The sequence below is a fragment of the Thamnophis sirtalis genome, unplaced genomic scaffold (assembly GCF_051295495.1).
Source record: "Thamnophis sirtalis isolate CommonGarterSnake01/CBP01778 unplaced genomic scaffold, rThaSir2_p1.2 scaffold_3, whole genome shotgun sequence".
Classification (NCBI taxonomy): Eukaryota; Metazoa; Chordata; class Lepidosauria; order Squamata; family Natricidae; genus Thamnophis; species Thamnophis sirtalis.
Genome location: NW_028261383.1, coordinates 165,091,028 through 165,108,845, shown reverse-complemented (window position 1 = coordinate 165,108,845; position 17,818 = coordinate 165,091,028). Strand labels below are relative to the sequence as shown.

General features: G+C 41.0%; 2 protein-coding genes across 3 annotated transcripts in view; one reads left to right on the top strand and one right to left on the bottom strand.

Annotated features, from left to right (window-relative positions):
• The first annotated feature begins 28 nt into the window (after positions 1-28).
• On the top strand, positions 29-10,517 carry IMP4 (IMP U3 small nucleolar ribonucleoprotein 4). Of its 2 annotated transcripts, XM_014053046.2 has the most exons (9): positions 29-164; positions 751-859; positions 1,893-1,976; positions 2,094-2,203; positions 2,645-2,777; positions 3,830-3,984; positions 5,215-5,309; positions 6,597-6,670; positions 10,292-10,517. In XM_014053046.2, the coding sequence occupies exons 1-9, from the start codon at positions 162-164 to the stop codon at positions 10,402-10,404; spliced, it is 876 nt and encodes a 291-aa protein (XP_013908521.1). In that variant the 5' UTR covers positions 29-161; the 3' UTR covers positions 10,405-10,517. The 2 variants fall into 2 exon arrangements, with proteins under 2 accessions (XP_013908521.1, XP_087566844.1); XM_087710718.1 differs by lacking the exon at positions 29-164 and having other exon boundaries at positions 791-928.
• Positions 10,212-17,818, bottom strand: part of PTPN18 (protein tyrosine phosphatase non-receptor type 18) — a 50,554-nt gene continuing 42,947 nt past the window's right edge. The window contains exons 15-17 of the mRNA XM_087710716.1: positions 17,593-17,620; positions 15,480-15,578; positions 10,212-11,946 (exon numbers count right to left, since the gene is read on the bottom strand). Coding sequence (XP_087566842.1) covers positions 11,879-11,946; positions 15,480-15,578; positions 17,593-17,620 — 195 coding nt within the window. The 3' untranslated portion in view covers positions 10,212-11,878. The remainder of the gene's footprint in view (positions 11,947-15,479; positions 15,579-17,592; positions 17,621-17,818) is intronic.

Here is a 17,818-nt window from a genome sequence, read left to right as displayed (position 1 = left end):
CTGCCATGTTTGTTGTGGGCCTGAGGCTTCTCCCTTTGGGTTTTTCATTCTCATCTGTTATAGGCCGTTTCTCCTGACCAATGGGAACCGATGTCAAGGGCGGAAGTGATTGAAAGAAAGTAAATCGTAACGTGGTCGAGTTGGGGAATCTAGGGGAGATCATGGTAAGAACAATTTTTTGTGCATGTAGCAGTATTTCCTTTTTTTTGGAAAAATGAGCAGTAATTGGTTTTGCTTGCTGGCTAAGAGAATAGAAACAGTTTCCAGATTGTTCAATTTAGACTTTGTCCAACGATTCAATGAATCAATGAAGCCTCGGGATAGTAGACATTCTAATCAAGACTAATTCGGAGCAAAGAGGATAGATTTTGCATATGCTATTTAGAAGTTACCTATAGTTTGATCATGCTTCTCCCCCTGTTGCTTCCTAGGTATATTAAATTACATTGGTTGGCAATGTTGGTTAGATTTTTTTTAATTGCTCCATAATTCTTCAAATGTTTACTTAGCAATCCAACTAAATTTGATGGGGCTAATTCCCAAGGAAGCAGCTGTAGGATTACAGCCCTACTCTGTTTTAATTGTGGATTGCCTGAATGCATGTAACTCAAATGATAAACATTTCTAGATTTTTAACAAACGTTTCAGGACAGATCCGTTTTCTCCCATCACTAAGAATATTGAAGTCAGAAGGAAAATGAAAAAAAAAAGGTCTTAATGAATCTAATTGTTGCTTTTGTACTTTTTTAGTTGCGTCGGGAAGCTCGTCAGAGGCGGGAGTATCTTTACCGTAAAGCTCAAGAAGAAAAACTCCGGACTCTCCAAGAAAAGAAAGAAAAAATTAAAAAGGCTCTGGATGGTACACATTAATGACTTGGAATTGCAATATATAACAACAGGATTGTATTGAGGGCCAGTTGGCCTTTAAGTAAGCCCTACTGAACTTAGTGGATTCTATATCTAAGAAAGCATGTATAGTTTGTCCTATAATTGAACCAATGTGCTTTTTATTCACTTATTACAATTGTTCCCCATGTTTCCTTTCATTTACTCAAGACTTCTCCTCAAAAGGTATCTTCACAAATAACCTTGAGAGGTAGACCAGGTGCACAATTATCCATGAATTAATAACTTTATGGAGATTTGAAACTAAGTGTCTTTAGTGCTTGTCTGGCATTCTAATCAAACAAGGGCTGGGCTTTAAGAAGGGATATGCTGATATATTTCAGCCAGCCAATCTCATAGAATTGTTGAAAAGTATTTTTTGAGAAAGCCAGTATAGTGTAATGATTATACTAACTAGGATAAAGAAGACCCAGATTCAAGACCCACTTCAGCCCTAGACCTGACATTTCATCAGACAGTTTCCGTTTACCAACTTCAAAAGATGGCCATTCTAGGTGTAAAATTGGAGGAGAAATGGAAAAAACAGGATATAATTCTAATAAATACAGAAATAAAATAGGTGGGAATGTTGTCCTTGTAAACTTTTCAAAAGCCGATTGAAAGAGCTAGGTCTTGCAGTTCTTACAATACTCACCTAAAACAAATAATGATGGGCATGCTAGCTGGTGAATGGAAGAATCCCATCCTCAACTTTACTTTCTTATAAGGATTGAATTATTCTTATATTTGTCTTATTTTTTCTTTTCCTTATTTGCTTTTTTATGTTCAGTCTGCTTGAATTATTGTATTTTATATATTTTTATATTATACAATCAGGGTTATATTATTTGTATAATATTTTGGGGTTTTTTTGAAAATATAAGTGGTAAACCATCTAGAGTTGTTGGAAGTTGGTGAATTATAATGTGTTTAAATGAACCAATAACACATGCAATAATGTGGATTTTCACAATTTCTTAAAAGCCATCTGTGCTTTTCCCTTCTAGAGAACTGCCTGATTCCCACAGAACTTCGGAAAGAAGCCCTAGTCCTCCAGAAAGCGCTGGAGTTTGATGATGGAGGGGCAGAAGGTGAGTGGGTCATTGGAGCCAAACCTCTGGGCTACCATCCCCAACCTGGAGCCCTCTAAATGCTTTCTGGGGAATCTGTCTCTGGGAAGGTTTGTAATTATGACATTGGCCTGGCAGGAGTAACGAGTCATGTGGATGATGAATACCGCTGGGCTGGTGTGGAGGATCCCCGTATTATGGTTACCACCTCCCGTGACCCCAGCTCCCGCCTCAAGATGTTTGCCAAAGTAAGTAAACAGTAAATGTGTTGTCCTGCTTTAGATGGAGGCATGGCTTTAGAAAGCAGATTGATGGAGCAGGCTTGACTCAGTAGCTTAGTAGAAGTCTTACTTTGCTTATTAGAGGACCTCCAGTCTTTCTGGGACTACTGAATACAAAATCTGGCTACCAGCCTGCCTGAAGAGAAACTCATTGAAGAGGTTTACTTTCAGCCAGACACCAAACCCACTTCAGCTCAGCCCTGGGCAGTTAGGAGGTCAAAGCAAATGGTTTAATAGAGACTTTGTGCAGGGGATCACCTCTAAGATCTCAGCTCAAGCTTTCCAGATTTAAAAAACAACAACAGTAGAGTGAATCATTAGGTACGGTGACATTGGTTGCTTCTGCTTAGAAATCTGATTGTAAATGGTTGCTTATAATTTCATGTGTTTTTCCCATGTTCCGTTTAGGAAGTGAAGCTAGTTTTCCCTGGGGCCCAGCGAATGAACCGAGGCAGGCATGAGGTGGGTGCTTTGGTCCGTGCCTGCAAAGCTAACGGGGTCACTGACCTGCTGGTGGTGCATGAGCATAGAGGGGTGCCAGGTAAGTGATTTGGAAACAGTACATACTAGATACTTGTGCTTTGAAACCTGTTGTTATGGTTCCACCACAAAACCGCGGTAGACTAAAGCGCGCTCGACGAAAGCGCGTACCTAACGTCATCACAGCGCGACGAAAACATCACGCTGTGAGTGGTAAAGTTAAAATTAACGCGAAAACCTTACCCTAACCCCCCCAAACATAACCCTAACCCTAACCCTTAACCTAACCCTAAACCTAACGCTAACCCTTAACCTAACCCTAACGCTTAACGTAACCCTTAACTTAACCCTTAACCTAACCCTAACCCTAAACCTAACCCTTACCTTTACGTGAATCGGCTTGCTTTAAAAGCGCTTTTTAAAGCGCCCTTTTTTCTCCGCGGTCGTATTTGTCGCGCTGCTGATGACGTCAGGTACGCGCTTTAATCGGGCGCGCTTTAGTGGACCGCGGTTTTGTCGTGCCACGGTTGTTATGAGAGCGTATCTAGTAGAGATTCAGTGGTCATTTTATTGCATTTGTACTGGACTTAAGGAGGACAGTTTGATGGAATCATACAAAGGGGCAGCTCTGCTCATTTGGAAATGGGCTGAAGTTGCTTGTTTGATGTCAAACCTATCGGCAGTGGCTCTACTCTTCAGAAGCAATGTAATGCCTTCCAGATACTTTATGTTACAGTTCAACAATCCTTTGCTAACTTGCCTCAGGTTGAGGAGAGTTGAAATCCAGTATGCTGCTTACTTGACTCTAGATAGAAGTTAATATTTAGTGGTAAAGGGTAGGATGTGCGCACCCGCCTACTCCCAGGTTCAGTGATCAGATCTCCAAGTAGAGTTGGGAAGCCTTCCATCTGAAGCTTCTGATGATGCTGAGCTAGATGGAATAGCTGGTTATGAGCAAGGCTTAAGCAGAATCGGTGGATAAAGCATCATTCCCACACATCAGGTTGTGTCATAATAACGATTTCTTTTTTCAATGGATTCATCTTCTTCCATTGATAGCAATGGGGCCTAACTAGTTTCCCTTCTCCTTGTTTCCACTTCTTCATTACTTAGATGGACTCATAGTTAGCCACCTGCCTTTTGGTCCCACTGCCTACTTCACCCTCTGCAATGTGGTCATGCGCCATGATATCCCAGACATTGGCACCATGTCAGAAGCCAACCCCCACCTCATCTTTCACAATTTCACGTCTCGTCTTGGACAGAGGGTAAGATGAAGTGGCAGATCAGAATGTTGTTTCCTCAATGTTTGACAACTGTTTAAACTGAGATTGAAAATCAAAACAGAGAAGGTAGCTAGCAGATCTGCAAAACATCTGACAGATGGCAGGGCAGGAAATCCTTTTTGACTTGACAGTAAGATCTACTGGCAAAAATGTGTGCCAAAGTCACTAAATGTGATTGCTATTTTCTGGATTTACAAAATGTATCTGTCAGTGTTCCAAATACCATGTAGAATCAAATCAGAATCGAAGGCAAAACTATGCTTAAAGTTCCAATTTAATAAAGCAGGCATGTTGGCACATAGCTGTGGGATCCCAACTCTGGAAGTTACATCAGAATCCCACCCAGTTAAAAGTTCATGATCTTGTCTCCACACCCACAGTCCATCACATGGTCCAATCTCCTTCTTCCACGCTGGCATCCATGCCCAGCTTCTTCCAGTCAGGTGTGAAAGTGCGGAAACAAAGGATGACCTTGACTTCTAGCAAAGAATGAAAAACAATACATTCCAAACGCCTACTCCTTCTATCCCCCCCCCCCCAATTGACTATACTAAAGAAACAGCATAATGAAATAAGAGAAAGTGTGGCAGGCCAAAATTCTAAAAGGAATATAAATGCAGGCCTGACAGTATCAAAGCAGCTGAACACACTAGGTCTATTCAATAGACTAAGCCACAACTAAAACAAAATAAAACCAGGATTAAAGCTGTTAGATCTTTTACTGTCTTAAGTTAGCATGTTGTGAACTCAGCCCCTGAAACCAGTGAAATCCACTCTACAGAAGTGAATGTAGGAGTTTTACTTTAGCCTGGATGCATCAGTGTTCTTTATATGGTATTTTGGGCAAAGTAAAGATGTGAGTATCAGAGAAGTGGCATAATCACTGGAGGTTTTCTCACCTTTTTATCTATCAGAAATCATACAATTAGTATTTTAGTTGAGTTACTAAAGATAATTCTAGGTGAGGATTATGGGAGGTCCATGGTCAAGCACATTCAAAGATTGTCATGTGAGTTAAATCTGATTTAATAGCCTGATCTTGCAATTGTGTTCAGTTACATATTTCTTTAAATCTGATCCCATTAAGGGAAAACTTAATGTCGAGACTATAGGAACATTCGATACTTCATTCACTATTGTTTCCAACTTTCATCACACACCATCCACTTTCTACCACCAAGGTTCTGGCATTTCGCCCTTTCTCCTTCATAGGCCACTAGCATTCTCAAGTACTTGTTTCCAGTACCTAAAGAAGACAGCAAACGGGTAATCACCTTTGCTAACAAAGACGACTATATCTCCTTCAGGTATGTGTACCTGGTTTGGATTCTGGGTGACGCTGAGCAGAAATGATTAGGAGAGCCAAGAGAACACAAATTTCACTGGTGCTAGATTCTTTGTTGTGAAGTCTTGTTCATGTACAATGCTCTGGGTAGTAGTGTAATCTTCTGCAATTTGGTTCCTTCTGAATAGTTGGATTATAATTGCTATATTTGTTGTAGATTGTGGTAAATGTTGTCCCAACACATGTGAAGGGACTCAGGCTGAAGAAAGATGAGAGAGCATTTTTCAAGCTGCTTTGGAAATAAAATGGATGGGCAGCCATGGAGGGCATTCGTGGGTTTATTTGTGGATTTGCTTTAGTTCTGCACTTTATTGATTCTTTCAAAATGCCAAAGGAGGGAAACCACAACACTTTTCTTTAGCTACTGCTGCCTGCTAACAGTTTGAGATTGTCATTATTTAATAATTGTCAGTAGTTTTCAAATACAATAGGTCACGAAAGTTGCCTCTGCAGAGTCTTCAGTAATCTAGTGCAGTGTTTCTCAACCTTGGCAACTTGAAGATGTCCGGACTTCAACTCCCAGAATTCCCTAGCCAGCGAATGCTGGCTGGGGAATTCTGGGAGTTGAAGTCCGGACATCTTCAAGTTGCCAAGGTTGGGAAACACTGATCTAGTGGGCAACTTAATCACTTTGTGTGTAGTACCTGTCCATCACTGAAGTACCCAATGGTGGGCAGGATAAAAGTTTGTAAATTAAGAAATAAACTTTATCCCTGGCTTATGTTCTACTTGGAGTATGCTGCAGTTGGGTTCATGCAACGTGTAACACCAAAATATAGTTTATCTATTGTTTAATTAATGTAGAGTCAACTAACAAGTTGCGTTGTTAGAAATGTCCTCAAAGAAGATATGAATGCAGATGTTAACAGATAGTGTTAATTGTAGAGAGGATGGATTGAATGAAAATATGCACACTGTAGCTGGCTTTGCCATGGGGAGAATGAAAAGACCGCCTCAGATGTGGAGCCACTTGAAAAGGCAGACAACTATGAGTTTGATTTATATTTGGTCATCAAATATGAGGAGAGACATTTGCCAATATGGGGTTTGTGTCACTTTTGCTGCTTTGCTTGAAATAATGAACTGTTTGACCTTTGCCAATATTTTAGCAGCTGTGATTTGGGTTTAATGGGTGGAAAAACTTAGGAGGAGGAGGAGGGGGGACCAAAGAGCCTGTTGCTGGGGAAGAGTTCTGCTCTTAATTCTTCCCAGTGCTTACTCTATAATTTTCCAATACTATCTGGGGCAGGCACCATGTTTACAAGAAGACTGACCATCGGAATGTAGAGCTCTCTGAGGTCGGGCCAAGGTTTGAAATGAAATGTAAGTATCACCATCAAACTATGAACTGTGAAATCAGAAACTTTGTCTCCATCACTGACTTGCCAGAGCAGTTTTAACCGAGTCACTGTTCTCTTAGTATCTCCTACATTTTTATTTGTTTGTAACCCACCTTTATTATTTTTACAAATGATTCAAGAAGGGGAACATATTCAATGCACCTTCCTCCTCCTGTTTTCCCCACAACAACTCTGTGAGGTGAACTGGGCTGAGAGAGAATGATTGCCCAAGATCATCCAACTGGCTTTCATGCCTACGGCAAGACTTCAACTCATGATCTCCTGCTTTCTAGCTTGGTGTCACTAGATCATACTCTGTCTGTCTGTCTGTCTCTCCCTCTGTCTCCCCCCCCCCTCTCTCTCTCACACACACAGAGGGAGGGAGGGAGATGGATTGGGAATCCAGTTAATGGTTGGGAAATATAGAAGTCTGAACCTGACAGCTGGTTAGCAAGTGGACTCAATAAATATGTGAAAAACAAATCTGCTATGAACAGAGGGACAACTTCAACTTTTGTAGCAATATGTGCTTAGATTTATGTACCACTTCACATACCATTTATGTGCCACTTTAGAGAAGCTTTACAGGCTTCTCTAAAGTGGTTTACAGAGTCAGCACATTGCCCTCAGCAATCTGAGTCCTCATTTTGCTCACCTCAGAAGGATGGAAGGCTAAATCAACCTTTTGATACTTGATACTGTATGTATCAAAAGCATTGAAGAAGAAAAAGGAGGAGAAAGAAAAGAAAAAGAGATTTTGGAATAATCTACGTGTTGGAACAAGTTCTACTGGGAATTCTAGGTATTGTTCAGCATTCCTTGAATGGCCAAGCTAATCTATAATGTCATTATATTGTAGGCGTAAATGGAATGGCTTTTTTCAGGTAAAACCTCCCAAGTCAATATTAGAAATATCAAGCTTTGAGTAAACGGGTGTAGAAAGGAAATCTATCTTTTTATCTGACTTTTTCTCCCCATCTTTTTTAAAAATATGGCTGACTCCTCAGTAAAGAAACACCCACCTCCAGCCCTACTATTTCCAACAAATGGCAATTAAAGCAATAGGACACAGTATACTGTATGCAAATTGCAGTATTTTTTAGAGTACGTGAAGTCCTCGGTTACTTTTCTCACAATTAAGGTCATGGGTTGTAATCCGATTTCCCCTGAGGTTGACAACAATGTTTTTCAAAAGGATCTGAAGTTCTAGCATGAGTCAATCTGCTTATTTCCTTCCTCACAAAAAGAGGCAACATTTAGCACAATTCTTACTTTATTGTGCTACAGATGACATAATGGAACAGTTTTCTGCTGACGTTGACTGTAAGGCTGCTTCTTAAAAGAAAATGGCTTCCTTGTTCAAGAGCGGTATCCTCTAGTTATGTTTGGTCAAGTCTTGCAATTCAATGTAGTTATGGCCACATTGATTGGAAATTAGGAGAATTATAGTTTTCCACATTTGATTGGGCACCACATTTGAGAATGCTGTGCAGAAAAACTTTTGCTGCCATGCATCTTGCGCTTTCATACATAATTAAATTATATTACATAGCAATAGCAGTTCGACTTATATACCGCTTCATAGGGCTTTCAGCCCTCTCTAAGCGGTTTACAGAGTCAGCATAATGCCCCCACAGTCTGGGTCCTCATTTTACCCACTTCGGAAGGATGGAAGGCTGAGTCAACCCTGAGCCGGTGAGATTTGAACCGCCGAACTGCAGATAACAGTCAGCTGAAGTGGCTGCAGTACAGCACTCTAACCACTGCACCACCTCGGCTCTTACATGGATTTTCACTATGCACTTTAAAAATTGGACCAGTATGTAGATTTGTCCATGACTCTTGTCCTTGTGCATTTGCTTCAGGGAAGAGAAAAAGTAACACAGTTAATCAATATTTATGGGTCACAAGGTTTTTCAAACAACTGCTATCTCTGCTGAACACTAGAATGGATTGGGTCACCTTTTCAGAGTTCAGTATGATTCTCTTCCTGTCCCCATTCTGATCTAAAGACAATGCGGTTAGGAGCATGGATAATAATCAAGAAGTTGCTGATTCAAATCTCAGCTGACAAATGAAGCTGAGAGGCTTCTTTTTATAAATCAGAATCTTGGTCCATCAGAATCATTATGATATGAGGGCTGTGTGTGTGTAATTACCATTCAATAATGGTACAGCTATCGTTCGACCACCATTTGACGGCTGTGGCTAGGGGGGCATTCGCCCAGGTTCGCCTGGTGCGCCAGTTGCGACCCTACCTGAATCGGGAGGCACTCACAACAGTCACTCGGGCCCTCGTGACCTCTAGGCTGGAATACTGCAATGTGCTCTACATGGGGCTGCCCTTGAAGAGCATCCGGCGTCTTCAGCTGGTCCAGAACGCAGCCGCGCGAGTGATTGTGGGTGCACCGCGGTTCACCCACATTACACCTATCCTCCGCGAGCTGCGCTGGCTACCTGTCGATTTCCGGATGCGCTTCAAGGTGCTGTTAATCACCCATAAAGCCCTACATGGTAGTGGATCTGGATACTTGAGAGACCGCCTTCTGCCAATCACCTCCCTGCGACCAATAAGATCACACAGATTGGGCCTCCTCCGTATTCCATCGGCCAGCCAGTGTCGGCTGGCAACTACAAGGAGGAGGGCCTTCTCAGTAGTCGCCCCGACCCTTTGGAACGAACTCCCCGTGGAGATTCGTGCCCTCACCACCGTCCAGGCCTTCCGCACAGCCTTGAAGAACTGGCTAGCCCGTCAGGCCTGGGGATGAAGATAGTTGCCCCTCCCGAATGATGAATGCATGTTGGTTACTGTTTTTATTATATGTGTCTTTGTTATTGTCTGCATTTCCCCTTCCCTGATTTTATGTGAGCCGCCCTGAGTCCCCTCAGGGAAAAGGGCGGCCTACAAATATCAATAAAATCACTAAAAAAAAAATAATAAAAAAAAATTCTGGTGACTGGGTTTCCTCAACTTTAGAACAACATGTTATGGCTTCATGACTCATCCTTAAACATACTGTTGCTTAATGCAGTGGTTCCCAAACTTGGCAACTTTAAGACTTGTGGACTTCAACTCCCAGAATTCTCCAGCCAGCTCAAGTTTGGGAACCACTGGCTTAATGTAATCTGTGAGACTCAAATACTGGGAATGATTATTGTGGTTTTAGGATTTGCTTTCAGATATCTGGCTGGCTGTTTGGAGGTTGTTGTCCTAGAACAAGATCTGATGTGCGCCAGCTAGGCCACTTTACTATGGTTTAAAGAATAATGGTAGTTTGAGTTGACATATATTGCCATGCCCTAATCTCTGGTTGTGTTACACTGGCTAGGGTCTCAACATGCTAAGCCAAAATTTAACAAACCTCATTAACGTTTAACTGCAGGTGTGAACTCAGCCACAGCATAAAATGCTCTGAGTTTTAAGGATTTTTTTCCATTGTTCAGGTAGGGTTTAATCTTTCCTTGTCCTCTGTCCTAAAAAAATCATTTTTGGTGGGCATTCAGACACTGACATTGAACCAGACTGAAAACAGAATTGTGGGGTTTATTTCCTGAAGCACAGAGCACGACAGCCAGCTCAAACTTTTCTTCTCTTATATTGCAGTATATATGATCAAACTGGGAACCTTGGAGCAAGAGAACACCGCTGACGTGGAGTGGCGCTGGCATCCTTACACCCACACGGCCAAGAAGAGAAAATTCCTCAGTGTTGAGTAGCAGTGCCTCAAAACTGCTACCTTCTCATCAAAGAAGCAGACTGTAATGATGGACCTTACATGAACTGGATTCTTCAAGCTTGCTTCATAAATACAATTTTTTCTTTCTTTTTGCCTGTTCTAGGAGTGATCATCTTTTTTGGTTCATGTCAGAATTTGGTTCTTACCCATTCCAGAACTTCCCTATTCTGGAACTCGTGATGTTCGTCCAGCAGAAAAGGAGCTTTTGCACTTCCTTATTCTGACTGATTGGCCTTTGTGTAAATTTTTATTTAGCAGAAACATACTGGGTAACATTGGAGCTGGCTGTCCAGTTCTAAAAAATGTCTATGGGGAATTGATTTTGAAAGCTACATTAGCAGCAAAGACGACAGTCAAATAGCAGTTATTAAGACTCACAATGATGGAGGACACATTCACTGTAATTTACCATAGCATTATGTGACTCTAGTGCTTTCTCAGCCCTCCAATTGGTTTTTATTACTCCATGCCTGCAATTTTTCTACAACAACTTCTTTCCTCTTTTGGTATCTAAGGTGGTAATGCTACCTAAACATATAAATAGGACAAGTACAGAGATTACAAAATGGGGCAGGAGACTTTCCTCACCTGCTGTTATTTTTGCTTCGCTAGATATGTCTGTTGAGCCCACCCCAAATGTCTGGGTTGTAATTCACTAAACTGTAGTTAACTAACTAATCCGCACTGGCTAGGTTTACAACGAAGTTAGCTAAAATGCAGCACAATCACTTGACATTATCAGATTATCGGAATTACGTTGGAAGCTCTGTTGAAGAGGAGCACATGGGAGAATGAAAGATTCCTTTCCAAATAGTGTAGTTAGCTCTCCATATGGGTCATGCAAAACACGTTTCTTCTGAAGACGGAATTAACCAAACCTGTTCCGATGCAATTCTTTGGAAGTGTGTAATTGTACGAGAGGTACCCTTTCTTCCACACCGAACGTTTATAACTTTTGTACAATGATTTTCTCTTGGCTCCGGTTTCTTTTTTACACGCTTTCCATTACAAAATGAGACCATCCAAGTGGTTAGCCGGGTTAGGCTCACACCCTGTATGTCGGAACCATCCACTTAAGGAGAACATTACATATTTTGTTTAATTGGCTACCTGTTCCAGATTTCCCTGGCATGATTATACCCAGTGTTGGGTCTAAATGATTATTGCTGAAAATCTCCAAGCCAGCCACGCTCTTGGCTCCCACCAACAAGATCTGGTAACGAAAAATTCATGTCAAAATAAGTTCTTCTTACTGGAGGATTTGGTCTTAGAAATGTCCTGAGCTTTAGCTGCTCATAGTAGCTGTCCTCTGCGGTCAGAAAAACTTGCTGTTTTTGTGTAGTTGCTCCTTATGAAGGAGGTGAGCATCTAGTATTTAGTGCTCCCCTTTTTAGTAGAAGTAGCAGCCTTCTTTCCTCCCTGCTGCTAAAGAATGTCCTTTTCAGAAGTGCAGCTTACACTCTGCTCCACTCAACAGGAGGGTCTCTTGGTCCTTTTGGCTTCCCAATCCGGATGTTAAATCCTATGGAAGAATAGGAAAAGCCAGTAATGAAATTCAAAAATTTTCCCTGTAGGTTCTGTGGGCGTGGCTTGGTGAAGTGTGGTTTGGTGGTCATGTGACTGAGTGGGCGTGGCTTGGTGCAACAAGCAGGAACCTCACAGAGTCACAGAGAGCTCAAAAACAAACTATCGCACAAAAATAACAATCTATAAAACTGATTCACACACAATCAGCTGTGCCACGCAATTGTCAGAACCTTTTCTTAAACTTTCCTTTAGCATTTTTTTACTACCGGTTTGGGAAAATATGTAGTAAAAAGTCCTTTTAAAAAGTTTTTTAAAAGGTTCCCAAGATCACGTGGCACAGCTGATTGTCAAAGCTGATGGTTGGAACCTTTTTTAAAAAATCTTTTTAAAGCATTTTTTAACTACCTATTGACCCAAACCGGTAGTAAGAAAATGCTCAAAAAAAAAAGTTACGACGATCAGCTGTGCCGTGCGATTGTTGGAACCTTTTTTTAATTATTATTTTAAATCACTTTTTTATTATCGGTTCGTGTGGACCGGTAGAATTTTTACTACCGGTTCAGGTGAACTGGCATTTCACCCCTGGGAAAGGTGTTGGACACCATATTGGCCGTTTCCCACCCCTCCCCCAGGATTTTGCCCATCTTATGTAGCTCAGCCTAAGGTACATAGTGTATGCCATTTGATTTTAATTCTCATTTTATCAGTTTGTTGCAGGAAATACAAGACACAAGTCCTGTATAGTAGGGGGGGGATTCAAAGAGCACTTGTCAGGGTCTCATTAAAGCAGCTGTCTCTTTCCTAGAATTGAAAGCCAGCAATGCAGGAAAAGATGCAACTTTTTAAAAGGGTTACTGAAAGTGCTATTTGAATATATGCACCAAAACCTCTTTTCTCCTTTAAATCCAAAGGACTGAACAGCCTAACCAAGATACTGACAGAAGTCTTTGCCCTCTTTCAAATTTTCTGAATAGTTGCATCTCTTTGTTGTTGAATGTGAGAGTTTCACATTAGTACTATTGACATATAGGAGGACTCTTAACTAATGAACAGGTAACACTAGTTTAGTGTTTTATTTCTCCATAAACAAAGTCATCGAATATGCAATGTGCCACTGTGAAAAACTGACAAATACAGTAACTAGCACCACTTTTTAGCTATAGTGACCACAGCGAAGTGCTTCCTTTAACTGGTAACTGTTCTCTGGTATCACTGTACTGGAATTTTGGGGCATTCTTCTATGGGGAACTATTTCAGTTAAATAACAGGTTTTTAGCATAAACTGTGTGATTCAGGTCATGCCACATTTCCATGGGGATTAAGTCCTGTAGAATTCTTTGATACGGTGTAGAAGTGATGGAAGTGTTAAGGTCCTGAGAAAACAAAGTATTCCCAAACTATGACACTACCAGCTCCCTGCTGGGCAATTGGTATGTTTTTATTGTGCGTTGTGGTGTTTTGTTTCTATCAAAGATAATGAAGACCGTGCAGCCTGAAAAGTTGTGCTGTTGGCTCATCTTGCCTAGAATATTCCTCCAGAAATGTGGAGGATCAAACTACAGTGGCTTTTGGGTAAACTTGAGACAAGTATCAATGTTTTTATTAGTAAGCAATGGTTTCTTCCTCACTACATTCCCAAGAATCACATTTTTATCCGGTGCTTTTCTGGTGGTAAAATTATGAACACTGACTTTAATAAAAGTGAGAAGGGCCTGCAGATTCCTGGCTATTGTTTTGGGATTCTCTGCCACTTCCTAGACAATCGTATGTGGTGTTTTTGGAGTGGTTTTGTTTCTTAAGTCATTCTCAAGAAGATTCTGGATTGTCTTAATCTTTTCCACATTAAGACTGAATGACTCATGCTCCAGAAATGGCTATGTGAACTTTTTCAGACTAATATACATCAATGACGTATTTGCACATGACTTTAGACATTTCTTTTGAATGGGTGCATTCTTAGGATCTGTGTGGTGAGAATTTCGTGGCACGACAAAACCGCGGTCCACTAAAGCGCGCCCGATTAAAGCGCGTACGTGACGTCATCAGCAGCGCAACAAATACGACCGTGGAGAAAAAATGGCGCTTTAAAAAGCGCTTTTAAAGCAAGCCGATTCACATAAAGGTAAGGGTTAGGTTTAGGGTTAGGGTTAGGTTAAGGGTTAGGGTTAGGTTTAGGGTTACGTTAAGCGTTAGGGTTAGGTTTAGGGTTAGGTTAAGGGTTAGCGTTAGGTTAAGGGTTAGGTTTAGGGTTAGGTTAAGGGTTAGGGTTAGGTTTGGGGGGGTTAGGTTTAGATTTACGCGTTAATTTTAAGTTTACCGCTCACAGCGTGCTGTTTTCGTCACACTGTGATGACGTCACGTACGTGCTTTCGTCTACCGCGGTTTTGTGGTGGAACCGAGAATTTCACTGTAATGAGGGGAGTTCATGTTTGTGAAATTTACCTATTGCAAAACTGGTCCAAAGCAGCCCCGTTTTAAGGAGATACCTCCATAGCTACCCCTAGCTGTTCCTTCAAATGCTGGCTGGGGAATTCTGGGAGATAAATTCTTAAACTTGCACAATTTGAAAAACACTTCATAGCACGAAACAGCATAGCTGACTTTGTTTAGAAATAAATGGAACATGGAGAAGGATTGGTGTTTATTTGCTCAGTCTCTCTTGATTTATCATTAGGATCCACACGATGCCCTGATCACATCAGTGACAAAGAGGCCAGAAGTCAAGGAAGCTGAAGTTGGGAGGACCAAATGCTTTTTTGGAAACTGCAGCTCTTCTTGGTCACACCTTAAACCAAATGCAGCCATGGAGGGAAACCACATAACCCCAGGGGGGAAAAAGTTAGTTGTTCCAAGAGATTGTCAACAGGTGTTCTGTCAATACTTTCACATGCTTCAAATTACACCTAGGTGCTGTACAACCAACTTAGATACAGAATTTGGGACACAAACGGTCTCTCCTCTCTCTTTTTTGTCCTATACTGAAGCATCCTTGACATTTCTTAAATTCAGTTAAGGACAGCTAAAAACAAATGGGTACTTGAGTCGCTAGATCAAGATAATTCAAATGGATATGAAATTACTAGAATCCCCTACTATTCTCAATGTTAATTCAGTAAACAAAAGCTATTCATAAAGTAGGTTTTTTAATGGTTATTTTGGGGGAGTGAAATGACACCTTCTGAGTTAAAGTTGTTGAGACAATGAATATGAGTTCATCTTTGATAACTGTGCAGTTTGTTAGCTGTTCTGAAGGAACCAGCAGCACGAATAGTGAAAACTAAGTGCTCACTAATTTTCTTACACAACCAAGTGGGCATTTCACTAATTAAAGCTGCTGCTTATTGAGGCATGACAATATTTTCTCCTTTAGCAGAAAAACATTAAAAGTTCACTGTTGAAGCTGAAAATTGCTGTTTAATTGACTTTAGTTACAATTAAAAACTATGTGTATTCAGTTTTAGATACCAAAAAATTCTTCCCCCTCCTGGAATGTTAGCATCACAATGAACTAAAGATCTCCTTACTCACCCATGGCAGAAGACCCTGCAGTATTTGGGCAAGTCCTGAGTGCGGGGTCGGCCACATCCTCATAGGTTTGCATAGGGACAGTCCGAGACAATGATGGTACTGTTCAGGAACAAAAGTGATTTTCTGACACTTGCCAATCTAGTACAAGAAATGAGTTAAGGAAATATTCTGCTAGAGCTAGAAAGCTAAAAAGAACCTCACTTCCAAGCCTGATTCAAAAGTGTCATCTCTTTTAAAAGGGGTGTTAAAAAAAGGAAGGGAAAACTTTAAAGTCTTTTGGTACTGTGATGCCTTGGCCAAAACTAGAATAGTTAAAAATGAAGCAGTGCAACTGGCTGTGGGCTATATTAGCTGCATCACATTTGTACTCCAAATGTTTCAAAACAAAATGTTTTGCACACTCCTATTTTAAGGTCATCCAGAGTACCTGTCATTATTGGGAGATGTAAAGCTGTCCAATTTTAAAGTGATACACAAATGTGATAATACAAGTAGTCCTCGACTTACAACAGTTCATTCAGGGACTGTTCAAAGTTACAACGCTACTGAAAAAAGTGACTTATGAGCATTTCTCACACTTATGACTGTTGCAGCATCCCCATGGTCATGTGATTTATATTCAGATGCTTAACAACTGGCTCACATTTATGACGGTTGCAGTACCCGGGGGTCATATGATCGTCTTTTGCAACTTTCTGATCAGCAAGGCAATGGGGAAGCCAGATTCACTTAACAACCTTGTTACTAACTTAAGAACAGCAGGGATTCCCTTAACAAATGTGGCAAGAAAAGTCATAAAATGGGGCAAAACTAACTTAAGATTTCTTAGCAAAATAAATTTTGGGCTCAATTGTGGTCGTACATTGAGGACTACCTGTGCAAGGACAGCCTAGTTCTACTGATCTATTCTGAAGAGTAAGAACTCTCTGATGCCTCAGTAGAGATCATTTATGTAGATGGGTGCTATATATCAAAGGGGGGGGGTAACTTATGGCTTTGAGATGTTGATTTACAACTCGCTTCATGGCAAAGGAGTGTGAGAGTTGGCTCAGCAATACCTGAAAGTCCACATCTTTGAAGTTTCCCCATCTTTGAATCACAGCAAAGGCCATCACTGAAGTGACTTACCAATAAAGGAGAATAGTTGTAGCTCAGGGTTGAAATGAGGAGTCCTTGGTGCTCTTTGGTTGTTTTCTTGTAGATGTTTCATTACCCAAACTAGGTAACATTAGGGATGGGATTCAGCCGGTTCGGACCGGTTCGGGCAACCAGTAAGTCTGACGATCAGCTGAGAGCGAACCGGTTCACTCCGATGATTAGGTTGGCATGCCTGCCTGTCCTTGTGCTTTACTTACCTATATCTTCTCAGCTGATTAGCGCAGCAGAGTGAATTGCCGCGCCTCAGCCATTTTACTCCCCAAGAAGAAATGTGAAAAGTAAGTTTTTGTAAAACTGCACATGCGCGCACAGTTTTACAAAACATGTGATCACTGAAACATGCGATCACTGAAGCGGTTGTTAAACCAGCAGGATCCTAGCACTGGGTAACATTGTCAGTGCACTAATGGATAATGAAATATCTACACACACACAACCAAGCTCAGAGAGCACCAAGGATGCCTGAAGTGAGTTAGTTGGAAAAGATATATACTATAGAGAGCCTGTTTGTTTGGTGTGGTGGTTAAGGAATCAGGAGAGAAACTAGAAGAGTGTGAGTTCTAGTCCCACCTTAGACAAAAAGCCAGCTAGGTAACTGGGCTAGTCACTCCCTCTCAGACCATCCCACCTCTCAGAGTTATTGGAAGGAAAACAGGAGGAGGAATGAGTATTAGGTACGTCCACAGCTTTGAGTTATTTATCAAGTAATAAAGGGCAGCATAACATTCTAATAAATAGAAGGCAATTATCTTCTAATGTAAAGTTAGGCAAAATGAAGCTTTATATTCAATAGACTCTGAGCTTCTCTTATATAAATTTGATAAATGAATATACTTTTTTGAGCTTGCCTCTATGGTTCTCTCTTTGTGGTTTCCTTGGCAACAACCCTAAGATGGCCTGTTGTTGCTCACTTCCAGATAGAAGGTGAATCCTATATAAGCCCATTTGTTCTTACCTTTCTTTCCGGACGAGGAGATAAAAGCCTAAGAAGCAGAAGGTGAAAAAATAAAATTGAATAAAAAGAACTTTTCATTTTGTCCCAAGAAGAAGTGAGTCCTATAATATCTGTGAATTACAAAGCTGAAGCTCATTCAGCTGGATGTTGCATCCAATATTCTGCATGTTCCTCAAACATCCCTGCTACCTACATAGCAGTTGTGTTTACACAGTCTGCTCACTAG

Coding starts and splice junctions, on each gene's coding strand:
- IMP4 (XM_014053046.2), top strand. Junction 860..1,892: donor AATTAAAAAGGCTCTGGATG/GTACACATTAAT, acceptor TTTCCCTTCTAG/AGAACTGCCTGATTCCCACA. Junction 2,204..2,644: donor GCCTCAAGATGTTTGCCAAA/GTAAGTAAACAG, acceptor TGTTCCGTTTAG/GAAGTGAAGCTAGTTTTCCC.